Source organism: Candoia aspera, chromosome 2 (genome assembly GCF_035149785.1).
Source record: "Candoia aspera isolate rCanAsp1 chromosome 2, rCanAsp1.hap2, whole genome shotgun sequence".
NCBI lineage: Eukaryota > Metazoa > Chordata > Lepidosauria > Squamata > Boidae > Candoia > Candoia aspera.
The window spans coordinates 248,474,515-248,497,832 of NC_086154.1; the positions used below are offsets into that span (position 1 = coordinate 248,474,515).

Consider the following 23,318-nt stretch of genomic DNA (forward strand, 5'->3'; position numbering starts at 1 on the left):
GACTATAATTTGTTTTCAACACAACCAGTCTTTGGAAAAGTAACATAAGCTAGCATGAACTTAGTCATTACATTTTCTATGCTTTAGGAGCTTTAGGGTCCGTATTCCAAAGGAGGAGACGCGACAGATTTTGGTGTTAGTTAATAATTTTGGTAACATTGGACCAATCTTTGGAGCCTCAAGCCACGTTATAAATAGATGTTAAAAGTGGTGGCCCTGGCTGAACGCTTGTCTTTTTTAACAAAAGCCACATCTGAGCACATAGATGTAATGGGTTTGGCAGTGGTAGTTAACGAGTGGCAATGTGAGTGCATGCACATGTGTGTATCTCTGTGTGCACAAACACATGGAAATTGGCTGAAAGTTCTGCTTGCCATCTTGGAACAGGAATGTTAAGTCTTCCAAGCCAGGCTTTTGCTTGGCTGGGGACTGTAAGATGCATCTCCCAGACAAAGTCAGCCTTCCCACCCCTGCTCCTCCAAAGCCTGGATATCTATTACACTTTTCCTCTTCCAACCGTAGTTCTTTAAAAAGGTAAAAACTTACATATTCAGCATGTCTAGCAGCTCTTGTATCTTTTTAGTTTTCCTGTGGTGAGACCCATAAATAGCAGTCTGGATCTGCATGCACTGTATGGATGCAAAATGCGAGACACAGTTACTTCTTTTTGGTTATTTTATGTATCCCAATGTCTTTTAAAGCCTTCTTTGAAAGAAAAAAATAATCTTAAGACCACGCCTGTGCTTTAGAGCTACTTAAACTATAACCTTACTAGCCTTGCCTTTTTTTTCCTTAACCAAGGTTAAGTTTTTGTTGATGGGCTGAACTTGGGGGCACTTTCTGTAACAAATGTGAATGCAAACGTTAGGAAGAATCTTGTGGCACTTAGCAGGCTAGCAACACCTTTTTTACTGCACAAATTTGTGATGATTGCAGTCTACTTCATTTGCTATGTAGTTGATGAAAGGAATGGTGACCATGACAGCTGATTCCTGGGCTCACCACTGTGGCATCAATGGGTGTGGCGTACCTAGTGACAAATTCATTGGAGCCTTCCAGGGCCTCTGCCCCAACACCTCTCGTTATAAATAAACATACACAAACAGCAAACTAGCATGCTACAGAGCAAGTGCAACTTCTGCAAAGGTCCCAAACTGTTGTTATTAGAAAATAAAAATCAGGGGTATAGCTATAACCTAGTGCTTTTTTTTTTTTTTTTGAAAGGGTGCCCAATCGCCTCGAAAACAAGGGGAGCTGAGCGGGGAGAGGGTATCACGGTGAGGTATAATGCTTCCCAATGAATGAATTTTGTGACTGGCCATGGCCTCCATTATGGACATTTTGAGAGAGTGCCCATGATGTATTAACATTCCAAATGTGCTCCCAGTCACAAAGAGGGTGGGGGCATATGAAAGTAATAGTTTTTAAGATGTTGAAATGGACTTAATCGGTTCTTCTGCAACAGCCTAGCATGGCTAACCTTCTGGAAACTATCGCAAATATGAATGCCATAAAAAGAATCTGAATTCAGATCTAAACCAGTCGTTGAGGAGAAATTTGTACATTGTGTTTGGTCCTGTTGCCTACCTAGACTCTATAATGCAATAGTTAGTAGAGATCTATCAAATGCATATTTTGCTAGCCAGAATCTGCCCATTTATAAAACCAAGATGAGAGGTTAAGGCTGCTTCCCACAACTTGGTGCCCTTCAGATGTTGGGACTTCTAGAGTTCCAAGCCAGCATGGTCAACTGCAAAAAGTTTAATTGCTAAAGCAAGCAGGTCCTATAGCTTGAAAATGAATATTTATACTGTTATCTACAGAAAAATTCTCATCTGCAGCACAGGTATCTAGGGACCTGCGAACATTTGAATTTGAAACCGTAAGTGTTCTGAAACTGTTCTGATCATTCCAGAAATATCTTGAACTCGACTTCTGGGGGAGGTATGGCAAACTGAAGATGTCTCCACAAAAGTGGAGCGGACAACTGCAGCAAAGACCAAGGAACCGGTGAGAAGACCAGGTCCTTGGAACCTCTCCAGATAATAAGGAGAGGTCAGGAGATCGCCCACATGTGCTCTGGACAGCTGCTTCTCAGGAGACCGCAGGACAGCGGGTTTGAGCACCAGGAGACAACAGGATCAGCCATCTTGCTCACAACCATGGCAGAGCCTTTTTAAAGGACACTAAGTTCACAAACCTCACTTTCTAATCACTTTTGGAAATTGCCTATTATCCATCTTAAAGCTAGTAGAGACCTTTGGAAAGACAAGTTTGAAAATTCTTCATCGGGTGAGTTTATCTTCAACTCTGAACAAAAGAAAAATTAATTGTAACCTTAAGAACTTAAAGAATGTGAAATAAACAGCAAAAAGCTAAATAAGATTTTCATCTAAGAAAGTTATAAATGGATTAAGAGTCCACATAAATTTGGAATATTGATTTTTACTACAAGATTTTGGAATTAACTATAAAAAAAACTTATGGGAAACTGACTTATTTTGGCTATCCTGGCTACAGTATTATAAGTCATAACAAAAATAAGTGATAATTTTAGAAACTGAACATGAGAGGAAACAAGATTCTAAGCAGAATAAAAAAAAATACAAGCCTGTTCTTGATGTTAGTTAATATTGGGACTTACAAAATGACCCAAAACATTATAACATTGGAAATATTAAATGAGATCTTTGGAGAGTGGAGCTGGACATTAGTAACTACTGTATCAACACTGTCAGTAATGATGTCTGCTTCTATGAAGATTATGTATAAAAGATGTTCATGAAGGAATGACAGATGTGGAACAAATTTTATCTGACAAGACAGAGAAAGTACCAAAAGTGGAACTACAAATGACAGGCCACGAGAATGATTTGGAAAAGGACACTTTACTGGATATACAAAAGAAACTGGCTGAAATTTTAAAAATTAAAAGGGAAGTACAAATGATAAACTAAGAGAATGACCCGGAAAATGTTTTCTTACTGGATCTACAAAAGAGGCTTGAAGAAATCTGTACAATGGGACAAAGAAGAGAAATCAAATCCTGTTGATTGTCCTAACAGTCAGGAATCACGCTGAGACAAGGAGTAGGTCTCTAGCGTTTATCACTGCTACATAAGACCGAAAATCCTAACAAACTGAAGAAGCGTGGGAAAACCCAGACAGATAAACCTCAAAAGTTAAGGCAGGTCTGTTCTGTGTCTCTTTGAATGGCTGCTTAATTCCTCAGTACTACGCATGCGTTTTCCCCCCTGGATAGAGGCCCCCTCCTGCTCACCATCAGTACTCATGACATGATTGAATTAAAGATTGTTAGAAGTAAAAGGAAGGAATATAAGGTTGATTTGTTTGATCAAGGTTAAAATAGGATATTTTTTGGGAAATGGGATGAAGAGATACCTGTTTGTAACCTTATAAGGGATGAAGAGTTATTAAATTTGTTTATACTTGTGAGGAAGGTTGGAAGTCACTTCTTTATACATCTCTTTTTCTTTATTATATTCTTTTTTTCTTTTTCTTCTTTCCTGCACTTTTTATTCTTTTTTCCATTCTCTTTCTCTACATTTAGTTTGCATTAGTTTTTACTACTGTAATTAAAATTCTTAATAAAAATTATATTCAGAAATAACTTGAACTCAAAACAACACTCCTGCAACGTTGAGATATTTCAAGTTCAAAATGTTTTTCAAACCACCAGGGTGGTCAAGCTGATAGTACAACTTAACTTGGTTATTACCGTACTGAGCAGTTGATAGGCTTCCCTTATTTTCTCCTCTGCTAGGCAAATGCAGCCCATAATATATAATCGTTCAGCTGCCTGCTTATTAAAATAATTGCAGGGATTTTGTTGAGTTTTAAACGACTCTTTGAGTAATTCATAGGCTTGCTGAAAGAAATAAAAAATTAAAAAATTAAAATATTTTTATAACTTCTGTCCTCCAACACAAATATTCCACTTATTTACGGCTCGTTTCTTTTGAGTTTGCTACATCTTCATCCATCCATTCATTGACACATACCTTTTTGAAAGACAGGCAGTCTTTCTTTTCTCTCTAGTGAACAACTGTTTCTGCAGCAAATCAAAGCTGCAGCCCTGTTGCTTCGTTCCTGCTAAATATTAGATTTTCATAGGTCATGGCTTCTTATGTTAAATAACTTGAATTTTATGGCTGATTGATATGGTTCTTAAAATCACAATGACTTCAGTTCTTCATACTCTACAGTGCTGAATTCTCCCAACCCAGAGGGGTTGTTTATCCTTGACACTTGGGAAAAAGGTAAGTTCCTACGGAAGAATAACCCTTCCCAACTCAGGTGCAATCTTCTTCCTCCCTGCCTCATGCCCCCCCCCCAGTTGTAATTAGAATTGGGAAAAAAATCCATTCCATCTCTGAAACCTGATCATTACTGTTGGCTGTGTGCCCCATTCTCCTTCCCTGCAACCTTTTGCATGGTGGAAAGTTACACAGCTGTATCCCAGCAGATGTGTTGTTACCTTTCTTTTTCCTATTTGTGCAAGCCATTTGCCGAAGACTTTGAGGGCACAGATTGTCCGAGGATGGTCCATCCCTAGTGCTACCTTGTAGGCTCCCAAACTCTCATTGAAATACATTTCAGCAGCCTCTAGAAAAATAAGTGCAGTGGGTTTTGTATGAAATGTATCTTGAAGAACAAATCAGTTTAAGGTCTTGCTCAGGGAAGTTGAATGGATTGGTTAACTTCACTTTCCTTATCTTATTTCATGTCTTTTCATTATTTCTATTAAAAAGTACAAGTTCGTTCATTCGATTTATATAGCCGTCCATCTCACTTTTACATGACTAGGTGGCTTAAAATAAAATACACAAGATAGATAAAAGTAAAACATCGCAGCTGGGCATTGTCCAACCAGTCATCCACACAGCCAGGAGATGGGCTCTATCCAGGGCCCAGGCTTAGGCAGAAAGCCAAGTTTTCCAAGGCCTTATGACTGGCCAACAGGGACAGGGGCAATCTAATTTCAGGGGAGATGATGTTCCAAAGGGCGGGCACCACTGCTGGAAAGGCTCTCCTGGGCTCTGTCAGCTGGTACTCCTTAGACAACACTACCCAGGGCATGCCCCTCCTGCCAGATTGGGTAGGCCAGGTAGAGATAATTGGAGAGAGAGGGTCCCATAAGTAGTAATGCATGCAACAGCATTAAACAGTCTCAACACATAAAAGCAAAGCCATTTTTAAAAAAGCAAAAAGTCCTGGAAATTATCTTATAAATAAAACTCTAAAAAGTTTGATCATAGTGTTCAAAAGCCCCCTTGTAAAGAAAAATCAAATGTTAGAAATACAGATTAATAATCCATTGCTACAAATAAGGTGCTGATTTCTTTTTTTCAGTGATACTTAATAAACCTTTTAGTCAACTACATGCTCCAAAAATCCATTCTTGATATCCTGATAATTTCCAGGTACTAGGGATATAGCCAAGAAAAACATTTTCATATTTAACACACAGTGATTGATCAAAAATCATAGTAATACATTTGTTGCTCCTACCCCAATGCAATAATCATAGGACAAGACCAAACCGTATGGGCTATGGTTCCAAGTCCTAAGTTGGACATCTCTAACAAAAGGTGATGGCAATCACCTCTTGCTGAATATTTTCTGAGGCATCCAGTATACACCAAAGCAATTTTTGTTTTTGTACTTTAAGATCACAGGAAACAAATTTTAGGTTGTTTAATGCAATTCTCCATTAATTTCCCAGCTAGGATATTAAAACTCCTATTTCAAAGGTCACATAACTAACATAATTCCCTTCAACTTCCTGTAATTTAAATCCATTATTCCATGTCCTGCATTCTTCAACAAGAGAGTAGATCTTAACTTTTTAGATAACATCCTTGCGGTTATTTGAAGAGTACTACAGTATCTTCACCTTAGTCATATTTTTGCAATTCTTCTCCAATCTTTCTTAGTTCTAGTCCCCTGATCATCTTCACTGCCCTTCTCTGAACCCATTCCAGTTTCTCTGAACCCACCATAAAGCATGGTGCCCAGAACAAGACATGATACTCAAGTTGAGAACTGGTCAAAGCAGGAAAAAGTGGAATTTAAAGTGTGCATGGAGAGAGACGGATGTGAAAGTGGAAGTTAAGAGCCCTTAACCAACATCACATTGAAACTCAGAGCCCTCTTATAGTACATTTGCTACATATGGAAATTTCAATAGAGAGTTCAGCAAACAGAAAGTAAATAACTTTAGTTTTCAATAGCCCACATAATGGGTAAGAAGTGGGATTATGACTTTGTTCATCCAGCACAGTAGATGGGGCAATGAAGTAAAACACGACCTATTATTTTACAATATAATTTCCATATAGCTAGTTCATGGATAGAAATATTAAGGCTAGAGTGGCACATCATAATCATAAAACATACTCTAGTGCAGTATTGCTGGCTGGGGAATTCTGGGAGAAGTCCACACATCTTAAAGCTGCTAAGGTTGAGAAACTGGTCTAGTGTAATGATATAGTTCTATCATCTATATCAATGTGAGGATCGTGGGTTCCAATATCCCAATAGTAAGAAATCTGTCTGGAACCAATCGGGTCTCAGTAAAGTATTTCTTTATTGTAAGATACAGTTCCATCTCCATCCAAAGACTCAAGTGAATTAAGATCCCGCAATTCCCTCCTTTTACTTGCCCCAGTTTCCCACCTTTGTTTGAAATTGAATATTTACACCTGCTATTGGCTTTACAACATGATTCCCAGCAGCATTCTTCACTGTCCATTTTCTGATAAGATGTTAGCCACAACAGCTTGCTGGGTCAGTCAGTGATGTCTCCATTTCCCACATAGCAATCAATTCTCCTCCTCCCTCCTTTACAACCCATGACAGAGGAGAAGGACCAGAAGGGGTTTTATGGCTTCTGGGCCAACCCTCTGACTATTTATCTACTCCATAATTACCAGCATGCTTCTCTTCTCTAGTGGCAGCATAAGCCTTTCCCAGGAATAATGCTGCTGATCCAACTTCAGGACTGAATTTCTGGTAGACCGCTAATGACACAGAATAAGCCTAAGGGAAAGAGATGGATGTTTCCAATTTGCAAAAACAGCTACCACACTCTATTTGACAGTCCATTCTCTCAAGTCCTGTTCACAGTCCTAGAGTAAGGGTCCTGATCTCGCCTACAATGTGGGTGCTTCCCAACAGAATCACAGGAAGGAATTTCACCTCAGCACGTGCTTCCATGGGGATCTAGTATAACTAGCGATGGTGAAAGAAACATGAAGTGCACATCACAATGCAAAGTCCAGCCTGGTGTACGATCATCCTGACATCAGATGCAAATATGTGTTTTGTTACTCGCCAACCTTACTCTCCCCATGAGGATGCCTATGTGTGCTTCCCACTTGGTTAAGCTAAAAGGAAGAAAAGCAGGGAAAAACATTGCCACATGCTTCTTCTCAAGTAATTTGGCACCAGAGAAGATTTCTCTGGGGAAAAGCAGTCGGTGGTAGCATTTACCAAATAGGATCTCCTGCAAAGTGGGGTGGGGTGGGGGGCAGGGAGGTTGTGAGAGGGAGATTTAGAGGGACATCTCTCTTGGAGCCAGAAGGACCAACCCGCCATGTTCCAATGTCCCTTACCTGTAACACATATGAGATGCTTTTTTCATATATTTTTTTCATTTGCTTGATTTTGGCTATTTCCTGATAAAGAGATATCAGTTCTGGAGCCAAGTCCCCTTCAGCTGAAATGAGAATATGAACGGCCTTCTCAAAATACTTGGATGCCAAATCTAATTCGTTTTTCTGCAGACTTGCCCTAGGGACAAAAATAAAAATAAAAACAGCATCTGGATTGTGGTGTAGTTGCCAAATCATGCACTTAGACTGGAGAGAATCTGGTTCAAGTCTACTTTCATCCAGAGACGTTCCCAAGGTGACTTTGGTCCAATGTCTCTCAAACCAACCTACCTAACAGATCAGTTGTGGGACAAGAATGCAAGGAAAGAATGTGTGTGGCCTTCAGCCTCTGGAGGAAGTGTGGGACATGAATAGGAAAAAAATGTTTTTAAAGATTCAGAGATGCGTCTGAAAATACTCTTGTGCCAACCCAGGCAGAGTATTTTCAGAAACATCTCTGAATCTTTTTAAAGGGTCAAAATCTTTAACAGGGTCCTTTAAAGACCTAGAATGTCAAAAGCCAGAAAAGGGTCATTTCCTGGTCAGCCTAGGCCCTAATTAACCCTAAACAACTCCAGGAAGTGAGTTTTACCTTAAGTAAGCCAACTTGTGTAACGCAAACCTAGAAGCTAGAATTAACAGAGGATTAATTCCCTTTGCTGGCTACCTGCACAAAACAGGGGTCTAGAGCAGCCCTGCATCCCATAATTTTGTTTGTTGGTTTTTAAACTTTTACCCTGCAAAGACAAATTTACCCTGCCTGGGCATGGAGATGAAAATGGGTGCAGAAAAGTTGCTTGAACCTTGATTTGGTCACCCTAAGTTTTTAAATATTTATGAAAACCCTCACAAAAAAGACTGTGATATTGGCCAAGATGGCTGTTGCTAATACGACAGAGGCTGCACTGGGTTTTGTTACTGTCTGCAGCTGCAAGACTGGGTCAGTCATTTACTCTGGAATAATGGCAGGCTGAACCAGTCATGTCTTGAGAAAGCAGCCTTAATGTATTAGCTGACGACACCAACTTTGATTATTGGTCACTCTATATATAGATTGCATGACTCTTGCAGACAGTGACCATATAATGGCCTTGCCTGGAAATGTGTTGTAGTTCCAAGGCCTTACATTCTCTGCACTGTAATCCCCGAGCTGTCTGCTCAGAAGTAAGTCAGGCAGAGTTTAGTCATGTTTATTCCTAGATAGGTGAGCTTCATACCTTCTAAGGCAGTGTTTCTCAACCTTGGCCACTTTAAGATGTGTGGACCTCAACTCCCAGAATTCTGGCTGGGGAATTCTGGGAGTTGAAGGCCACACAGATCTTAAAGTGGCCAAGGTGAGAAACTCTGTTCTAAGGTGCCAATCTGAGTTGAGTGCAGGGGCATAGGTGAAATTTCCATCAATGAAATTTTCCAGATTTTTCTTCAGCTTTCTGGTGAAGTATTTCTGTGTGAGATTTTCCTCCCCAAATCATTAATTATTCTAACCTGTTCTGAAGCATAACCAGCTATTTGATGTGGCACTTCTCAACAGACAATGATTGCACTGCAGATTTTTAGTGGGAAGGCAGCTGATTTTGGCAGCAGTTGCAGAGTATTGCAGTGGCTACAAAAAAGCAATTTGGAAAGTATATGTGGCTCATCGGCCACCCCTGTCCTTAATCTGTTCATATAATGCATCTGTAACCTTATTTGTCAGTCCAGCTTCAAACTATTAGTCTGTTGCTTACCTGCCCAGCGCCACAATAATGTCTTTCTTGGACAGTTTAAGTTTAGCCGTTCCTTTCCAATCTAACCCCTGCAGTTCTTCCATACCTTTTTCAGCCTTCTGCAGATTGCAGTAACCTTCTTTGGCAGTAGAAAAGTCAAGGAAAAAATCAGTAACTGAAATACATTTAAAGCAAGCAAGCAAGCAAGCAAGCAGGCAGGCAGGCAGGCAGGCAAACAAAAATAACACAACAGAAACTTGCACTGTTGATTTGGAGTTCCAGTTATTTTGGCAGATCTGAACCATCTTTCTACCAGCACATGGTTTTGGCAATTTACGCTGTCTAGTCGATGGCAACATAAATCAGTATATCCTGACGCAGTAGAAAGAGCAAGAACTTTTGAATGATGCAGTTTTATGACTATGACAATTACTTTACTCTTGACACTACTGTCAGACATTTGGTGCCTGAATTGCCACAAGGGTATTCTGTAAAAATCCTACTGAAATAAAAGGAAGATGCAGAATAGCATAACACATTCCTCCCTAGACTCTGATTCTTGTACAGAAGAACTGTCCCATTTATTTCACATTTTGGATCCAGGGCCTTTCTGGATTATCAGCCTTTTGGTTACCCAAGCCTTAAATTCTACACAATTTAAATACGCAGAGCCTGAATGGGCTGATCTAACAGTTTGAGATCTACCTGCATGCTACAAGAATTGTGTATTTACAGCCAGGTGAGTCTGCAGCTTGTTTGCTTCACTTCAAAACTACAGGGCTCTCAGGCAATGGAGAAGCAACAGAAATGGACCATCCTGGCCAATACATTAGCGCAGAGGAACATCAGCCAGAGTTCATCTGCCAGCTAAGAAGTCATGCTTCATCCAACTCCCTGAGTTTCACACCCAATTCTTTCCCCCTACCAAATAGTAAGTAAATACATACATGGACATAAACTGCAAGCCCAACATCTGTCCGCTATGGTAGCATGCCCGCAGCATCCCTTTCTGCTATTTAGACCTCTATCAACTCACCCCACCACTGAGGGATGGCAGGACACGTCAGGGACCCCAGTGCTTGTGTTTGTTGCCCTGTGTGCACAATGCTGCAAATTGCTCCTGTATCTGCAGCAGCACTCACTGCTTGAAAAGGGGAGTTCTCCATTTGTCACACATCTGCAGCAGGAAGTTTTTGGGGCATAGAATGAGAATAAGCACTCGGGGACAGGGTCAACTAATCTGGGGACTCAGTTTGATGTTGCAAAAGCTATTAGTGGCCGAATTAGTGTTGGAAACCCTGACTCCCAGATGCGTGTATCCTGAGTCCCTCACGTGGTGCATTGACGGATCTTGATGCTACCTGAGAATCGGTATATGGAAGTTTGCTCAGTGAGCTGAGAGTGACATGTAGAAAAGAAATTGCTGACATTTTGAGAAATCCCAGTTCATTTTCCAAGTCCTGTAAGTCACATTTATATCCTTGCCTTCTTCCGACTTTTGTTTTTCAACAACCTCATAAGGTAGACTGAAATAGGGGTGTAAAGGAGAGCACCCTGGGCCCTAAGGCAAATCTCTTAGATGGTGCCACCCGATCTGCTAAAGCTGAAATATTCTGATACATAATGCAAAGGCAAGAGCCGCTGGAGGCTCTGACTGAAGGCAATTAAAACAGACAAGGTGGCTAGAGATTATCCACTGGTGACTCAAGCATGAGCTTCAAGAACTTTGTTCTCCATCCAGGTTCCACCAAGACTGAGCTGGTAGGTAAGTCACATACATACATAAAGAAGCAATGACTGAAACACAACCCTGGCAAATGATGGCCAGGGGGCCACGCAGCGTCCAAAGTGACTAAGCGAGAAAACAATCCAAACAGCTCATGCTACATTCAGAGTCCCCTGGCAGGGGGATGACAACATAAATTGAACAGACAAACAAGGAAATAAATCAGGGAGCTGGCCTGTTCTGATGGCCAAGACTTCCATGCACAAGCAGCTCTTAGGGACGAATGACAGCAGGATGACTTGAGACCTTCTCTCATGTGGAATAGGGCCAGCAGTCTGCATAATGCTAAGCCTCTCAGATCTGGGTTGCAAAAATCTAAGAAACCAATAGATGGCAGCAAAGAGTTAGGAGCTTTCTGCATCAGTTTGCTGCCATCTAGCGATCGCCAAATCTGTATACTTCCATCTGCTGCTGTGACTCACTCTGGTCTCCTATGCAAGGGTCTAAGTTCTTCTATGGGTGTGTGATGGTCCTGCAGCAGACCCCAACCAGGGTTTTTCTACAGACAGAAAGGCCTAGCTGGAGCTCCAAGGCAAGTCCCCTCTCTACCCTGAATGTACCCATATGTATTTATTTGATTAATTACATACATTTTTATACTGCTAAACCATCAGACTCATGTCCCAGCACTGGTTTACCCCACTGACGGAAAGACCCAGAGCCATTTGGTGAAGTGCACGACTGTGCAAAAGGATTTGTTTGTGCTTCCCATAGCCAACTCCTTTGCTCCGCCCAATGCATTGCAAGGATATTTTTTCTGCATCAGATTTGCCATGCCCAAGGTGTAATAGACAGTCACTTGGGTGCTCAGAACGGCTCCTTTCTCCTCTGAGGCTGCTGGAATCTCACTCCCTGGGAAGAGGAGGATATATTTCGCCGAGTTTGCGTGGTGTATAGCCTGACGAGGAAGACCTGGAATAATTAATAAAATTACTGAACAAAAATAGAAGAAAGTGTGGAGCAGCCTGCACTATCAAAAAGTTCAGTGAATCAGCTTGGGTTTTAGTATGCCTTTGATGACATTATGAAATAGTCACTAGATGGCAGGATTTCAACTGCTATTTTCTCCCAACTCCAGCAATAAGCCTGTGGAAGGATCAGTCTACGCAACTGGAAACACAGACCCCAAATAATCAATCTCGTAATTTTCTCTCTTGGTTCAGGTCCGGTTATTTGGACTGAAGCATCTGGACTGTTGACTGGTATTTTCCCTTCCCTGTTCTTCCTCTGGTCTGAATGTCTATTCTTGGAGTTGCCTGCACTGTTTTTCTTCTCCTTCGTTGCGCTTGACAGTGACTCATCCTAGTTGATGCTTGCTAAGTCAAAAGGCTTCTTAACATCTGGGCAATTGTTGTTTTCTTCCGCTGCTATCCCTGCGAAATATTACAACTCCTTACAAGGTGGTGAGAGGAAGTCATGATATTATTCAAGAGGGTATACAGCTCTGCTCCTGGTGGGATTCATCTCCCCTGATCTGAAGACTCAAATCAGAGTTGTCCCCTGCATATAGTCTGCGTATCTTCTTCCTTAGGCTATTGGTAAGAGGAGAACCTAAGTATTAGCCTGAATAGAGTTCAAGAGCTTAGCCAATATAGCCTTGATTAAAGGACTGTGATTTGTAAGGTGTTTTTGTTTTTGGGTGCCTTACTTGGTTTATTAATAGTCAGCAAACATATTTAGTTCTCATATCTACTAGGGTCTCAGGCCAAAGACCATAGCTGATGGGCAGTAAGTACAGTATGAAAAACTGTCTTAATTAATTTCCCAAATTGATTGATTACATGCCATCAAGTTGTTTTCAACTCCTAGTGACCACATAGATTTTCTCCATGACAATCTATCCGTAACCTGTTCTGACTCCCAATGGTACACTCATCATCACTGTAACTGAGTCTACTTTGCTGCTGGTTGTCCTCTTCCTCTCTTTCCTTCCAGCTTTCCCAGCATTACAGCCTTCTCTAGAGAACTGGGTCTTCGCATAATGTGTCTGAAGTAGGACAATTTGAGCCTGATCATTTGTGGCTTGAGTGAGAACTTTGGGCTGATTTGTTTGATGATCCACGTACTTGTTTTTTTGGCTGTCCATGGGATTCTCAGGAATCTTCCCCAACACCATAGTTCAAAGACATACTCTTTGAATACTCTTCCTATCTTCTTCTTCAAAGTTCAACTTTTGCTTTCATAGAGTGCCATAGGGAATTCCATGGCTTGCACGATTCTGATCTTTAATTCCCCAAAACCTATGTATTAATTTTGCCTACATCTAGCATTCTGGTCTAAACATGGAAGCTCTCGCTCTCCAACCTGTAGCACAAACCCAAGGGTTGGCTGTGGTAAGATTGCTGTTTCCCAAAAGATGCATTCTTCTGTGCATGGCTGTGCAATCGCCATACATTTCAATAGCTGAACTTCTGTCCTTCTCAGATCTACATGAAGTTTCAACCATTATTGGTAAACTCCTATGTGTTAAAGGCAAAGAAAGGTTGCCAGGACAGAGGAAAAAGGGACAATTCTTGTTGAAATGTATCAGTCTGAAAGGGGATGCTGTAAGTGACAGTAAAAGGAATGAAATCAGGAGTCTGGTAGCCCCTTTTCCGACGAACACATTATATTAAAAAGCATGAGCTTTCATGCAGCTCATGAAAGCTTATGCCTTTTAATAAAAATGTTTCTCAGAAAAGGCTACCAGACTCCTGATTTTTTGCCATCACAGACTAACACAGCTCTCTTCCTATGAGTAACAGGAATGGTGGTAGCTTCATGGGTTTGGGGCCAGTCTCTTTCATCCCGGTGCTCTTCTAAAGAGTTGGACTACAACTCCAGTCATTCTCAGCCACACTGAAGAAAGTGGAAATGAACAGATCACAGTGCTAGGGCCCTGACCTCAGGGACAGAACATCCAGTAGCATTTTGGATTACTTTTTCTCTGGAGGGACCACAGCAAAAAATGCCTTACCTTGTAGGGTAAGGTAGCCGTGAGCGAGACTGGCAAGGGCTTCTGCCAGCCTCCAGTGCCCATTTCCATAGATAATTCTAGTGAGGACTGTACATCGCATCAGCTCCTTGCAGGCTTTATGTCCCTGGGGAAGAACATATACAGTACATGGCTGATTTGTTATTTCAGCTGTAACCACCCATCAGATAAACACAAATACTACTCAGTTCTGAGCTGAAACACAAGCATTCCAATTCTGGTTATTTTCAAGGCACAGATTATAAGACAATCCATTTCTTTCTCACCTTTATTTACTTTATCAAATTTTATCACTGCCCATCTCCCCTCAGAAGGAGGGACTCTGGGAGGTTTACAATAAAAACAAAGTATAAAATTCAATACAATTACTGAAACCAAGGTTGGAACTTCATGGTGCAACTGCTTGGGTCAGTTTAACATTGCGCCTGTAAAAGGAACAGGGCTTAGACCAAGCTGTCATGTCTAACACCTTGATTTCTTTGACTGTCTCCCCACCCCCTCCAACCAGGCCTGGATGGCATATAAGATCTTTGGTGTGCCTTGATTCCACCCTCATTTAAATATAAAAACACCAATTTGGAAGGGACTTCTTACTGTAGTAGCCTCATGTGGCTCAGAATGGTAGGCGGCAGTATTGCAACTGAAACTCTCCCCATGACCCGGGTTCGATCCCAGCGGAAGCTGGATTCTCGGGTAGCTGGCTCAGGTCAACTCAGCCTTCCATCCTGAGGTCGGTAAAACGAGCGCCCAGCTTGCTGGGGAAGGTGACGACTGGGGAAGGCAATGGCAAACCACCCCCCTACAGTCTGCCGAGAAAACGCCTCGAAAGTGGCACCCCCCAAAGGGTCAGACATGACTAGGTGCTTGCACAGGGGACCTTTCACCTTTCACCTTACTGTAGTACATAGTACAGACACTAAGCCCCTTTCCCCCAAATGTCCTGACACTGCAGATATTCCTCCTTGTCATGAGTGCCGTTGAGCTGAAGACATCAGCGCAATGGCACACATGACAATAGCAAGGAAATAGGGGAAGGGGCTCAAGATAAGTAGCCATCAACTCACAAAGACTGAAGGACAAGAAACAATGGCTAAACGGATCGCGAGGCACACCCAAGCTGTTAGCGCTAACGCAACGGAGATCGCCCAGCTGACAGCAATCACCGGAGGAATAGAGAAACCGATGATGGGCGATCCCGGAACGCCAGCGGGGCCTCGCAACCCCTCACCTACCGGCAGGACAACGTGTTGGACAAAGGGGGGTGACGTAACCGCAAGTGAGGGGGCGCTGACCGGCGCGGGGTATTTAAACCCCGCACCGGCGCGCTCCTGTCACTCTCAGCTTTTTTCCTATACTGTACCTACACCGTGAATAAATCAGAGCCTGTTCCACAGAACCAGTGTCTGAGCATTATTCAGAGGTAGGCAGCGCATGACATAAAGCTGAGAGTCATAAACTCAGACTCACCGAGCCCCACCGGACGACAACGAGCCGCGGGAGGAGTAGACGGCGAGAAGACCAGGAAGATGAGGCCGGCGCGACGCGGACAAGGAGGGCGAGCCGCACGGCAAGAAGCAGAGGAGGACCGACTGAGGCCAGAGGCACCGCGGACTCCCGGAGCCATGGACGCCCACCCGACCCAACCCGAGCCTCAGCTCCAACCCCAAGGAGAGATGGCGACGGAGGCAACCAGACCACGAGAAGGAGCAACATACCTTCCGAAACCAGCGGAGAACCCCGCGCCCCACATCGCACCCCAGCAACGGGCGTGGAGCGACAGCCAAACGGCGGTAAGCACGGAGGAGGACGATGGAGACACCCAGCAGATGGCGGAGGAAGCGGACCAACGGCCGAGAGAGACTGAACCCCACCGGCAACCCACCCCCGCCGACACACCGACAGAACCGGCCCCAGCGGCGGCGCGGATCGTGGACGAGGAAGCACGAGCTGGTCTCGCGGCCATGCAGACCCAACTGGAGGAACTCCGGACCATGCTTCAGTCGCTCATGCCCCCCGCGCCGCCCAACGACGTCCCCGCACAGGTCCACACCCTGAGCGAAGCGCTGAACCCCCACGGGCCAAATGACGGTCAACAGACGGCCCAGGTGGACGACACCACAGGCCGGGAAGCGAGAGGAAGGGCCGCACAAAACGCCCGGGCCCCAAAGGACTTCCCCATCTTCTTTGATGGGAACCCCGCGAAACTGTCGTTCTTTATCACGAACGCCAGGGAGTTCATGGGGAGGCACGGACACTCCTACGACTCCGAAGCGGACAAAATCGCTGCCGTGGCGATCAAATTACAAGACCGGGCGGCGGACTGGTACGTCCAACTGTACGAGTCCAGCTCCCCCGCCCTCGCCAACTTCCCCGCCTTCATCAAGGAGATGAGAAGCTACTTCGAAGACCCACTAGCCAAAGTGAGGGCGAAGAGCGCACTCCAAAGACTTAAACAGGGCACACGCACTGTCCCAGACTACGCCCTCGAGTTCAAAGCCCTCGCGGGGAAGGCCAGCGACTGGTCCGAGACCACCCTGCTGGAAATGTTCAAAAGGGGGCTCAACCGCGACATACTGCAATGGGCCCTCTACCGCGACGACCCAGAAACTCTACACGGGTGGATCCACCTCACGGGGAAAGCCAAACACGCGCACCGCACCTTCCTCATGACAACTACGGAAGACGCGAACTACAGCTGCAAAAAGGTACCTGCACCACACGTGGGGACGGCCGGCCCCACATACCCAAAGAAGAAATTTAATCGGGAGCCCTGCGGGAGGTGTGGAAAACTTGGGCACAAGACGGCGGATTGCTTCGCCAACTGACTGCCGACCAGTGCGCCTAAACCCACCCCGAAAGCTAGCCCCAAACCACCTAACCTGGTGCCGCCCCCTCACCGCCGAATGACCGTAGCCACAGCGACACCAGAGGAAGGCTGGGACGCCTACTGGGGGGAAGAGGACAATGTAGACCCAGACCAGCCGGCGGGAAAAGCTCCCCGCCTGCCCTGAAACGCGTTGCGAGGCAGGCGGTGGGACAGCAGCGCGGACCACCTCGACGGAACGGCAAAAGCTCCGTGATAATGGCGGCAATTAAACTCTCTGCCGGCAACAGAGCCACCACGGCCGCGGCACTAGTGGACTCGGGGTGCTCAAAAAACCTCATCCACCCCGACTTAGTCGCCAAACTCGACCTCCGCTGCTTCCCCCTCCCCACGCCGCTGGCATTCCACCAGCTAGACGGCTCTACAGCGGGAGGGAAACCAGCTACGATGCAAACCGAGCCGGTCACCCTGCAAATGGGCACTCACACCGAATGCACATCATTCGTCGTCACCCACATCGGACGGCCCATTGCAGTCCTGGGAATGCCATGGCTCGCGACAAACAACCCGCGCATCAACTGGGAGACCCGCACCTTCACATTTGGCAACGGCAAGTATCGGGCACCAGTTCCAGCAGGCAGAACCAACCCCACGGTGGGACGAGCAGAGACGACTACACAGGACAACGCCACTACCACAGCAGACCTACCGGAACAATACGCCGACTTCTCCGAGGTCTTCGGAGAGGCGGAAGCTGACCAACTACCCCCCCACCGCAAGACGGATTGCCGGATCGACCTGCTGCCCAACGTCCCCTTACCTAGACCGAAGATCTACTCGATGACCCCGAAGGAGATGGCAACCCTCCGGGAGTTCATCGATAAAAACCTAGAGAGGGGATTCATAGAGCCAGCATGCTCACCGGTCGGAGCCACCGTCTTATTCCGGGAGAAGAAAGACGGCACCCTATGGCTCTGCACCGACTACCGGGGCCTAAACGCGGCTTCCCTGTCCAACAAATACCCCTTACCCCTGGTGAAAGACATGCTCGCCCACCTGTCCACGGGCAAAGTCTTTTCCAAATTGGACCTTCGCGAGGCGTACTACCGCATCCGAATCAGGGAGGGGGACGAATGGAAGATTGCGTTCAACTGCCCCCTAGGCGCCTTCCAGTACAAAGTGCTGCCGTTTGGACTCGCGGGGGCCCCCAGGGTGTTTATGCAGCTCATCAATGAGGTACTGCATGAACACCTGTTCAAAGGGGTCCTTGTCTACATAGACGACGTCCTTATCTACACGAAAACGCACAAAGAACATGTGACCCTAGTCAGGCAAGTCCTCGACAAGCTCAGAAGGGCACAGCTCTGTGCCAAACCTACAAAGTGCAAATTTCATAAAGCGCGCCTAGACTACCTGGGGTACCGAATCTCCGGAGACGGCATAGAAATGGACCCCGCAAAAGTCGAGGCGGTGCTGAACTGGGAACGCCCCCGCAACAGACGCCAACTCCAGAGCTTCCTCGGCTTCGCGAATTTTTACAGGTCATTCGCCCGGGGGTTCGCAGAGATAGCCCTCCCCCTAACGGACCTCCTCAAAACCAAAGGGGTGGGGGACACCCGACGCGCCAAGAACCCGGGCACAGTATTGAATTGGACTCCCGCGTGCCAGACCGCATTCGACAAGCTGAAAGCGCTGTTCACCACGGAGCCAATCCTCGCGCACCCGGACCCAGAACGGCCGTTCGTGGTCCAAGCCGACGCCTCAGACTTCTCCCTGGGGGCCATCCTACTCCAAAAGGACCCCACGGGACTCCTGAAACCATGCGCCTACCTGTCGAGGAAATTTTCCGAGACAGAAAGGCGATGGCACGTCTGGGAGAAAGAAGCCTTTGCGGTAAAAACGGCGCTAGAAACATGGCGACACCTACTCGAGGGAGCCACCCAACCATTCGAGGTCTGGACCGACCACCGGAACCTCGAGGCCCTCCGAACGCCCAGACGCCTTAGCCCAAAACAGGTCCGATGGGCCCAATTCTTCAGCCGCTTTAAATTCCAGCTGAAGTTCATGCCGGGCAAAAAGAACTTCATGGCCGACGCCCTCTCCCGACTGCCCCAGGACGAAGAACCCGCCCCAGACACCATTGGGACGGTTCTATCCGCCTCGCAACTGGGGATGGCCGTGACCACCCGAAGCGGCGCTCGGAGGCAGCTCGACTCTACGGCGCAGCCGACGGCGGGACAACCCGCGACCAGACGAAGCCCACCGCAACTACCAGGGGGAATACACACGGACCTCGCCGCCGCCCTCTAAACCGACCCCTGGTTCCTGGCAAACCCCGACAAGGTAACGATGGCACAGGACCTGGCATGGGGGGAAGGCAGAATCTATGTCCCGGACTCGCAACGCCAAGCGATCTTGCATAGGTCACACGACGCCAAGCAAGCGGGACACTCTGGGTTCCTCAAGACCCTACACCTAACAAGGCGTCAATTCTGGTGGCCTGCGCTCAGACGAGACGTGAAAGCATACGTAGCGTCCTGCCCAACGTGTGCTAGGGCCAAACGGGCACCAGGCAAACCCGCGGGGCTATTACAACAGGTGGCAGAACCCTCCCGCCCATGGGAGGAAATCTCTATGGATTTTATAGTGGACCTCCCACCCAGCCAGAAGAAAACGGCCATTTGGGTGGTGAAGGATTACTTCTCGAAACAGGCCCACTTCATCCCCTGCACGTCGGTCCCGTCCGCACAACAACTAGCCAAACTCTTCCTCATCCACATGTACAGGTTACACGGATGTCCCGCACGTGTGGTGACCGACAGGGGCACACAGTTCACCTCTAAATTCTGGCGGGCCTTCCTAAAGCTGACGGGGACCCAACAGGCCCTATCCACTGCCTGGCACCCCCAGACGGACGGAGCCACAGAGGTCCTTAATGCCACCCTAGAGCAATTCATACGCTCATACACCAACTATCATCAAGACGACTGGGCCGAACTGCTCCCGTTTGCCGAAGTCGCATACAACAACGCCGTCCACACGAGCACGGGGAAAACTCCGTTCGAGGTAGTCTCGGGGCGCGACTTCGTCCCCATACCGGAGCTACCACAACCCCCGGAACCCCAGGTGGACGCTAGTGACTGGGGACGGAAGATTGCGGAATCGTGGCCAATAATCACGGCAGCGCTGAAGGATGCACAGGCGGCCTACAAAGAGCAGGCCGACAAGCACCGGCGCCAACAACCAACGTTCCAGGCGGGGGATATGGTCTACCTATCCACCAAATTTCTAAAGTCACCCCAACCCTCGAAAAAACTGGGGCCTAAGTACATCGGGCCGTTCCGAGTCACGCAAACAGTGAACCCGGTGGCAATACGCTTGGACCTGCCACACAACCTACGGAGACTCCACCCGGTGTTCCACGCCAGCCTCCTGAAACCGGCAACCACCTCTCGATGGCACCCAAGCATGCCACAGCCCTCACCGGTGATGATCGACGGGCAACATCACTTTGACGTAAGGGACATTCTCGACTCTCGCAGGCAACGGGGAACTTTACACTATTTGGTCAGGTGGAAACACTTCCCCCACCCAGAATGGGTGGCGGCGCACAACGTTAACGCGCCTGACCTGACCCGGGCTTTTCACCGGGCATACCCCGACAAGCCAAAACCAAGGCTAGCAAGCCGTCACCTGCAAAACCCCTCCCCCGCGGGCCCCCCCGCCTACCGTGCCCCAAGGGAAAGGGCCCCCCCAAGCCCGCGACTTGGGTGGACCTCCCCCCCCCGGGACTCACTCCCCCCGCCCCGGGCCCACAAGGCAGTAACAAGCGTTCGCCTGCACCCTCCCCCCGCCCCGGGCCCACGGGGGAGTGGCAAGCAAGCCAACAGGGCATCCTGGGGGCAACGCCCAGGAGCACACATAACAAAGGCGACGCACTTTGAATAAAAAAGAAGGGCCCTACCTGGAGCCGATAAGCACCCGACCAGCCACGCCTCTCTCCTCGCCGAACTGAGCCAAACTAACTGGGTGTGACCTGGGCATGCGCACTAAGGACACACCCTAGGGAGGCACGTGGTAGAGGGCGGAACAAAGGGAGGGGCGAAAAATACTCCGGCGGGAATTTCAAAAAGTTTCTTTTGACAGCTCTCCTGAAAAAAAAAAAAAAAAAAACCAGAAAACCGGGGGGGGGGCACTATTCGGACAGGGGGCAGTATGTCATGAGTGCCGTTGAGCTGAAGACATCAGCGCAATGGCACACATGACAATAGCAAGGAAATAGGGGAAGGGGCTCAAGATAAGTAGCCATCAACTCACAAAGACTGAAGGACAAGAAACAATGGCTAAACGGATCGCGAGGCACACCCAAGCTGTTAGCGCTAACGCAACAGAGATCGCCCAGCTGACAGCAATCACCGGAGGAATAGAGAAACCGATGATGGGCGATCCTGGAACGCCAGCGGGGCCTCGCAACCCCTCACCTACCGGCAGGACGTGTTGGACAAAGGGGGGTGACGTAACCGCGAGTGAGGGGGCGCTGACCGGCGCGGGGTATTTAAACCCCGCACCGGCGCGCTCCTGTCACTCTCAGCTTTTTTCCTATACTGTACCTACACCGTGAATAAATCAGAGCCTGTTCCACAGAACCAGTGTCTGAGCATTATTCAGAGGTAGGCAGCGCATGACACTCCTTGATGACAAGAAGCTGGCTTTCTCAGTTCCTAAGCCAGATTCTAACCAGTCTCCTTTCACTACATTGTATCCCAGATTAAAAGTGCTTTTTCCAGCTGAAACTGACAGTATCCACCACAGTAACAAGGTGTGTGAAATGTAGACTGCTTTGGAGACTCTTTTAGAGCAAATCAGTTAGGTGGCCGCCTTCTGCATGTGGCCACAGGTGTGAATACACCCAATGTGTGGCTTGGTGACACAAACAAAGGGGAAGGCTGCCAGCTTCAGAGGGGATGGGTGTTGGGGAGTACATGGGCACAGCCACCAGTGAAGTCAGCATACCTTGGCACTGAACCACCATAAGCACTGCAGAATGAGGATGATTCTATGATCTGGACAAAGAAACTGATGAAGGCCACCTTTTTTGCTGAGACACGGAAGGTGGTTTGTCCTTTAAATTATAGTGGGGAAACGGCCAAGTAGAATCTTCAAAACTGGAAGCTTTAAAAATACAGGAGCAGGTAGTGCGTGAGTACAGAGGACATCCAAACCTAAGAGGATTTTCCTCCATTTTGACTGCCATCTTGCCTTTTTGGACTACTTTGTGGGTTTTTAAAAAAATCTGTTCAATTGTGTTTCCGGTTCTCAGAGACTGCCTGGACAAGGTCCTGCAGTTTTCTTGGCAAGTTTTTCTGAAGTGGTTTGCCATTGCCTCCTTCCTAGGGCTGAGCGAAAGTGACTGGCCCAAGGTCACCCAGCTGGCTTTGTGCCTAAGGCAGGACTAAAACTCAGAGTTTCTAGCTCAGTGCCTTAGTCACTACACCAAACTGGTTCTACCTTGTGGGTACTCCTGACCAAAAGGAGATTTAAACCCAGGCCAAGTAGGAAGTTGTCCTACTGCATTGCACAGAGATGTCCCCTCTGAGCCCAGGTGCTACTTTTAAAAAGAAATTGCAATCAACATCTGCATTTCTTGGCAGAAATCTGAGCATATTTTGGAAAGCCAGCTGGGTGACCTTGGGCCAGTCCCTCCCTCTCAGCCCAAGAGCCAATCAGGTGTAGTAGGAGAGTTCTAGTCCCGCCTTAGGCCTGAAAGCTGGCTGGGTGACCTTGGGCCAGTCGCTCTCTCTCAGCCCAACTGACCTCACAGGGTTGTTGTTGTGGGCAAAATAGGAGGAGGAAGGAGTATTAGGTATGTTCACCGCCTTGAGTTATTTATAAAAATAATAAAGGTGGGATAGAAATAAAATAAAATATAAAATAATAAAATAAAATCCCTTAAGGCAGTGTTTCTCAACCATGGCAACTTTAAGATGTGTGAACATGCTGGCTGGGGAATTCTGGTAATTGAAGTCCACACATCTTAAAGTTGACAAGGTTGAGAGCACTGCCTTAAGGTGTTTCTCTTGCACCACCATTTAAATTTATATCAACCCATTACTGTTCACCTGCACACAGCTATAAAGCAAATGCACCATAATACCTCCCTTTCTTCGGCAAACTTTTCTGCTCTTTTCTGTGCTTCCATCAGCTTAGCTGCTGGAGTGGCCATCAGGTGGGCCCTCATTTCTTGGTCTTCCCCATCGCTCTCCATTCTATCCATGTACTCAGATCCAGTGTTTCCTCTGAGCCTTCAATAAGTAGAAAGGAATTTAGAACTGACCTTGGGGAAGGTACGAGA

General features: G+C 46.8%; 1 protein-coding gene across 1 annotated transcript; it reads right to left on the reverse strand.

The window, feature by feature from the left end:
* Positions 1-508: 508 nt before the first annotated feature.
* Positions 509-23,318, reverse strand: TTC23L (tetratricopeptide repeat domain 23 like). The gene is made up of 9 exons (XM_063295753.1): positions 23,121-23,318; positions 14,125-14,248; positions 11,921-12,080; positions 9,404-9,529; positions 7,638-7,815; positions 6,954-7,062; positions 4,499-4,626; positions 3,740-3,889; positions 509-629 (listed from the first exon to the last, which is right to left on the reverse strand). Exons 1-9 carry the CDS (start codon positions 23,238-23,240, stop codon positions 543-545), a joined length of 1,182 nt encoding a protein of 393 aa, XP_063151823.1. The 5' UTR covers positions 23,241-23,318; the 3' UTR covers positions 509-542.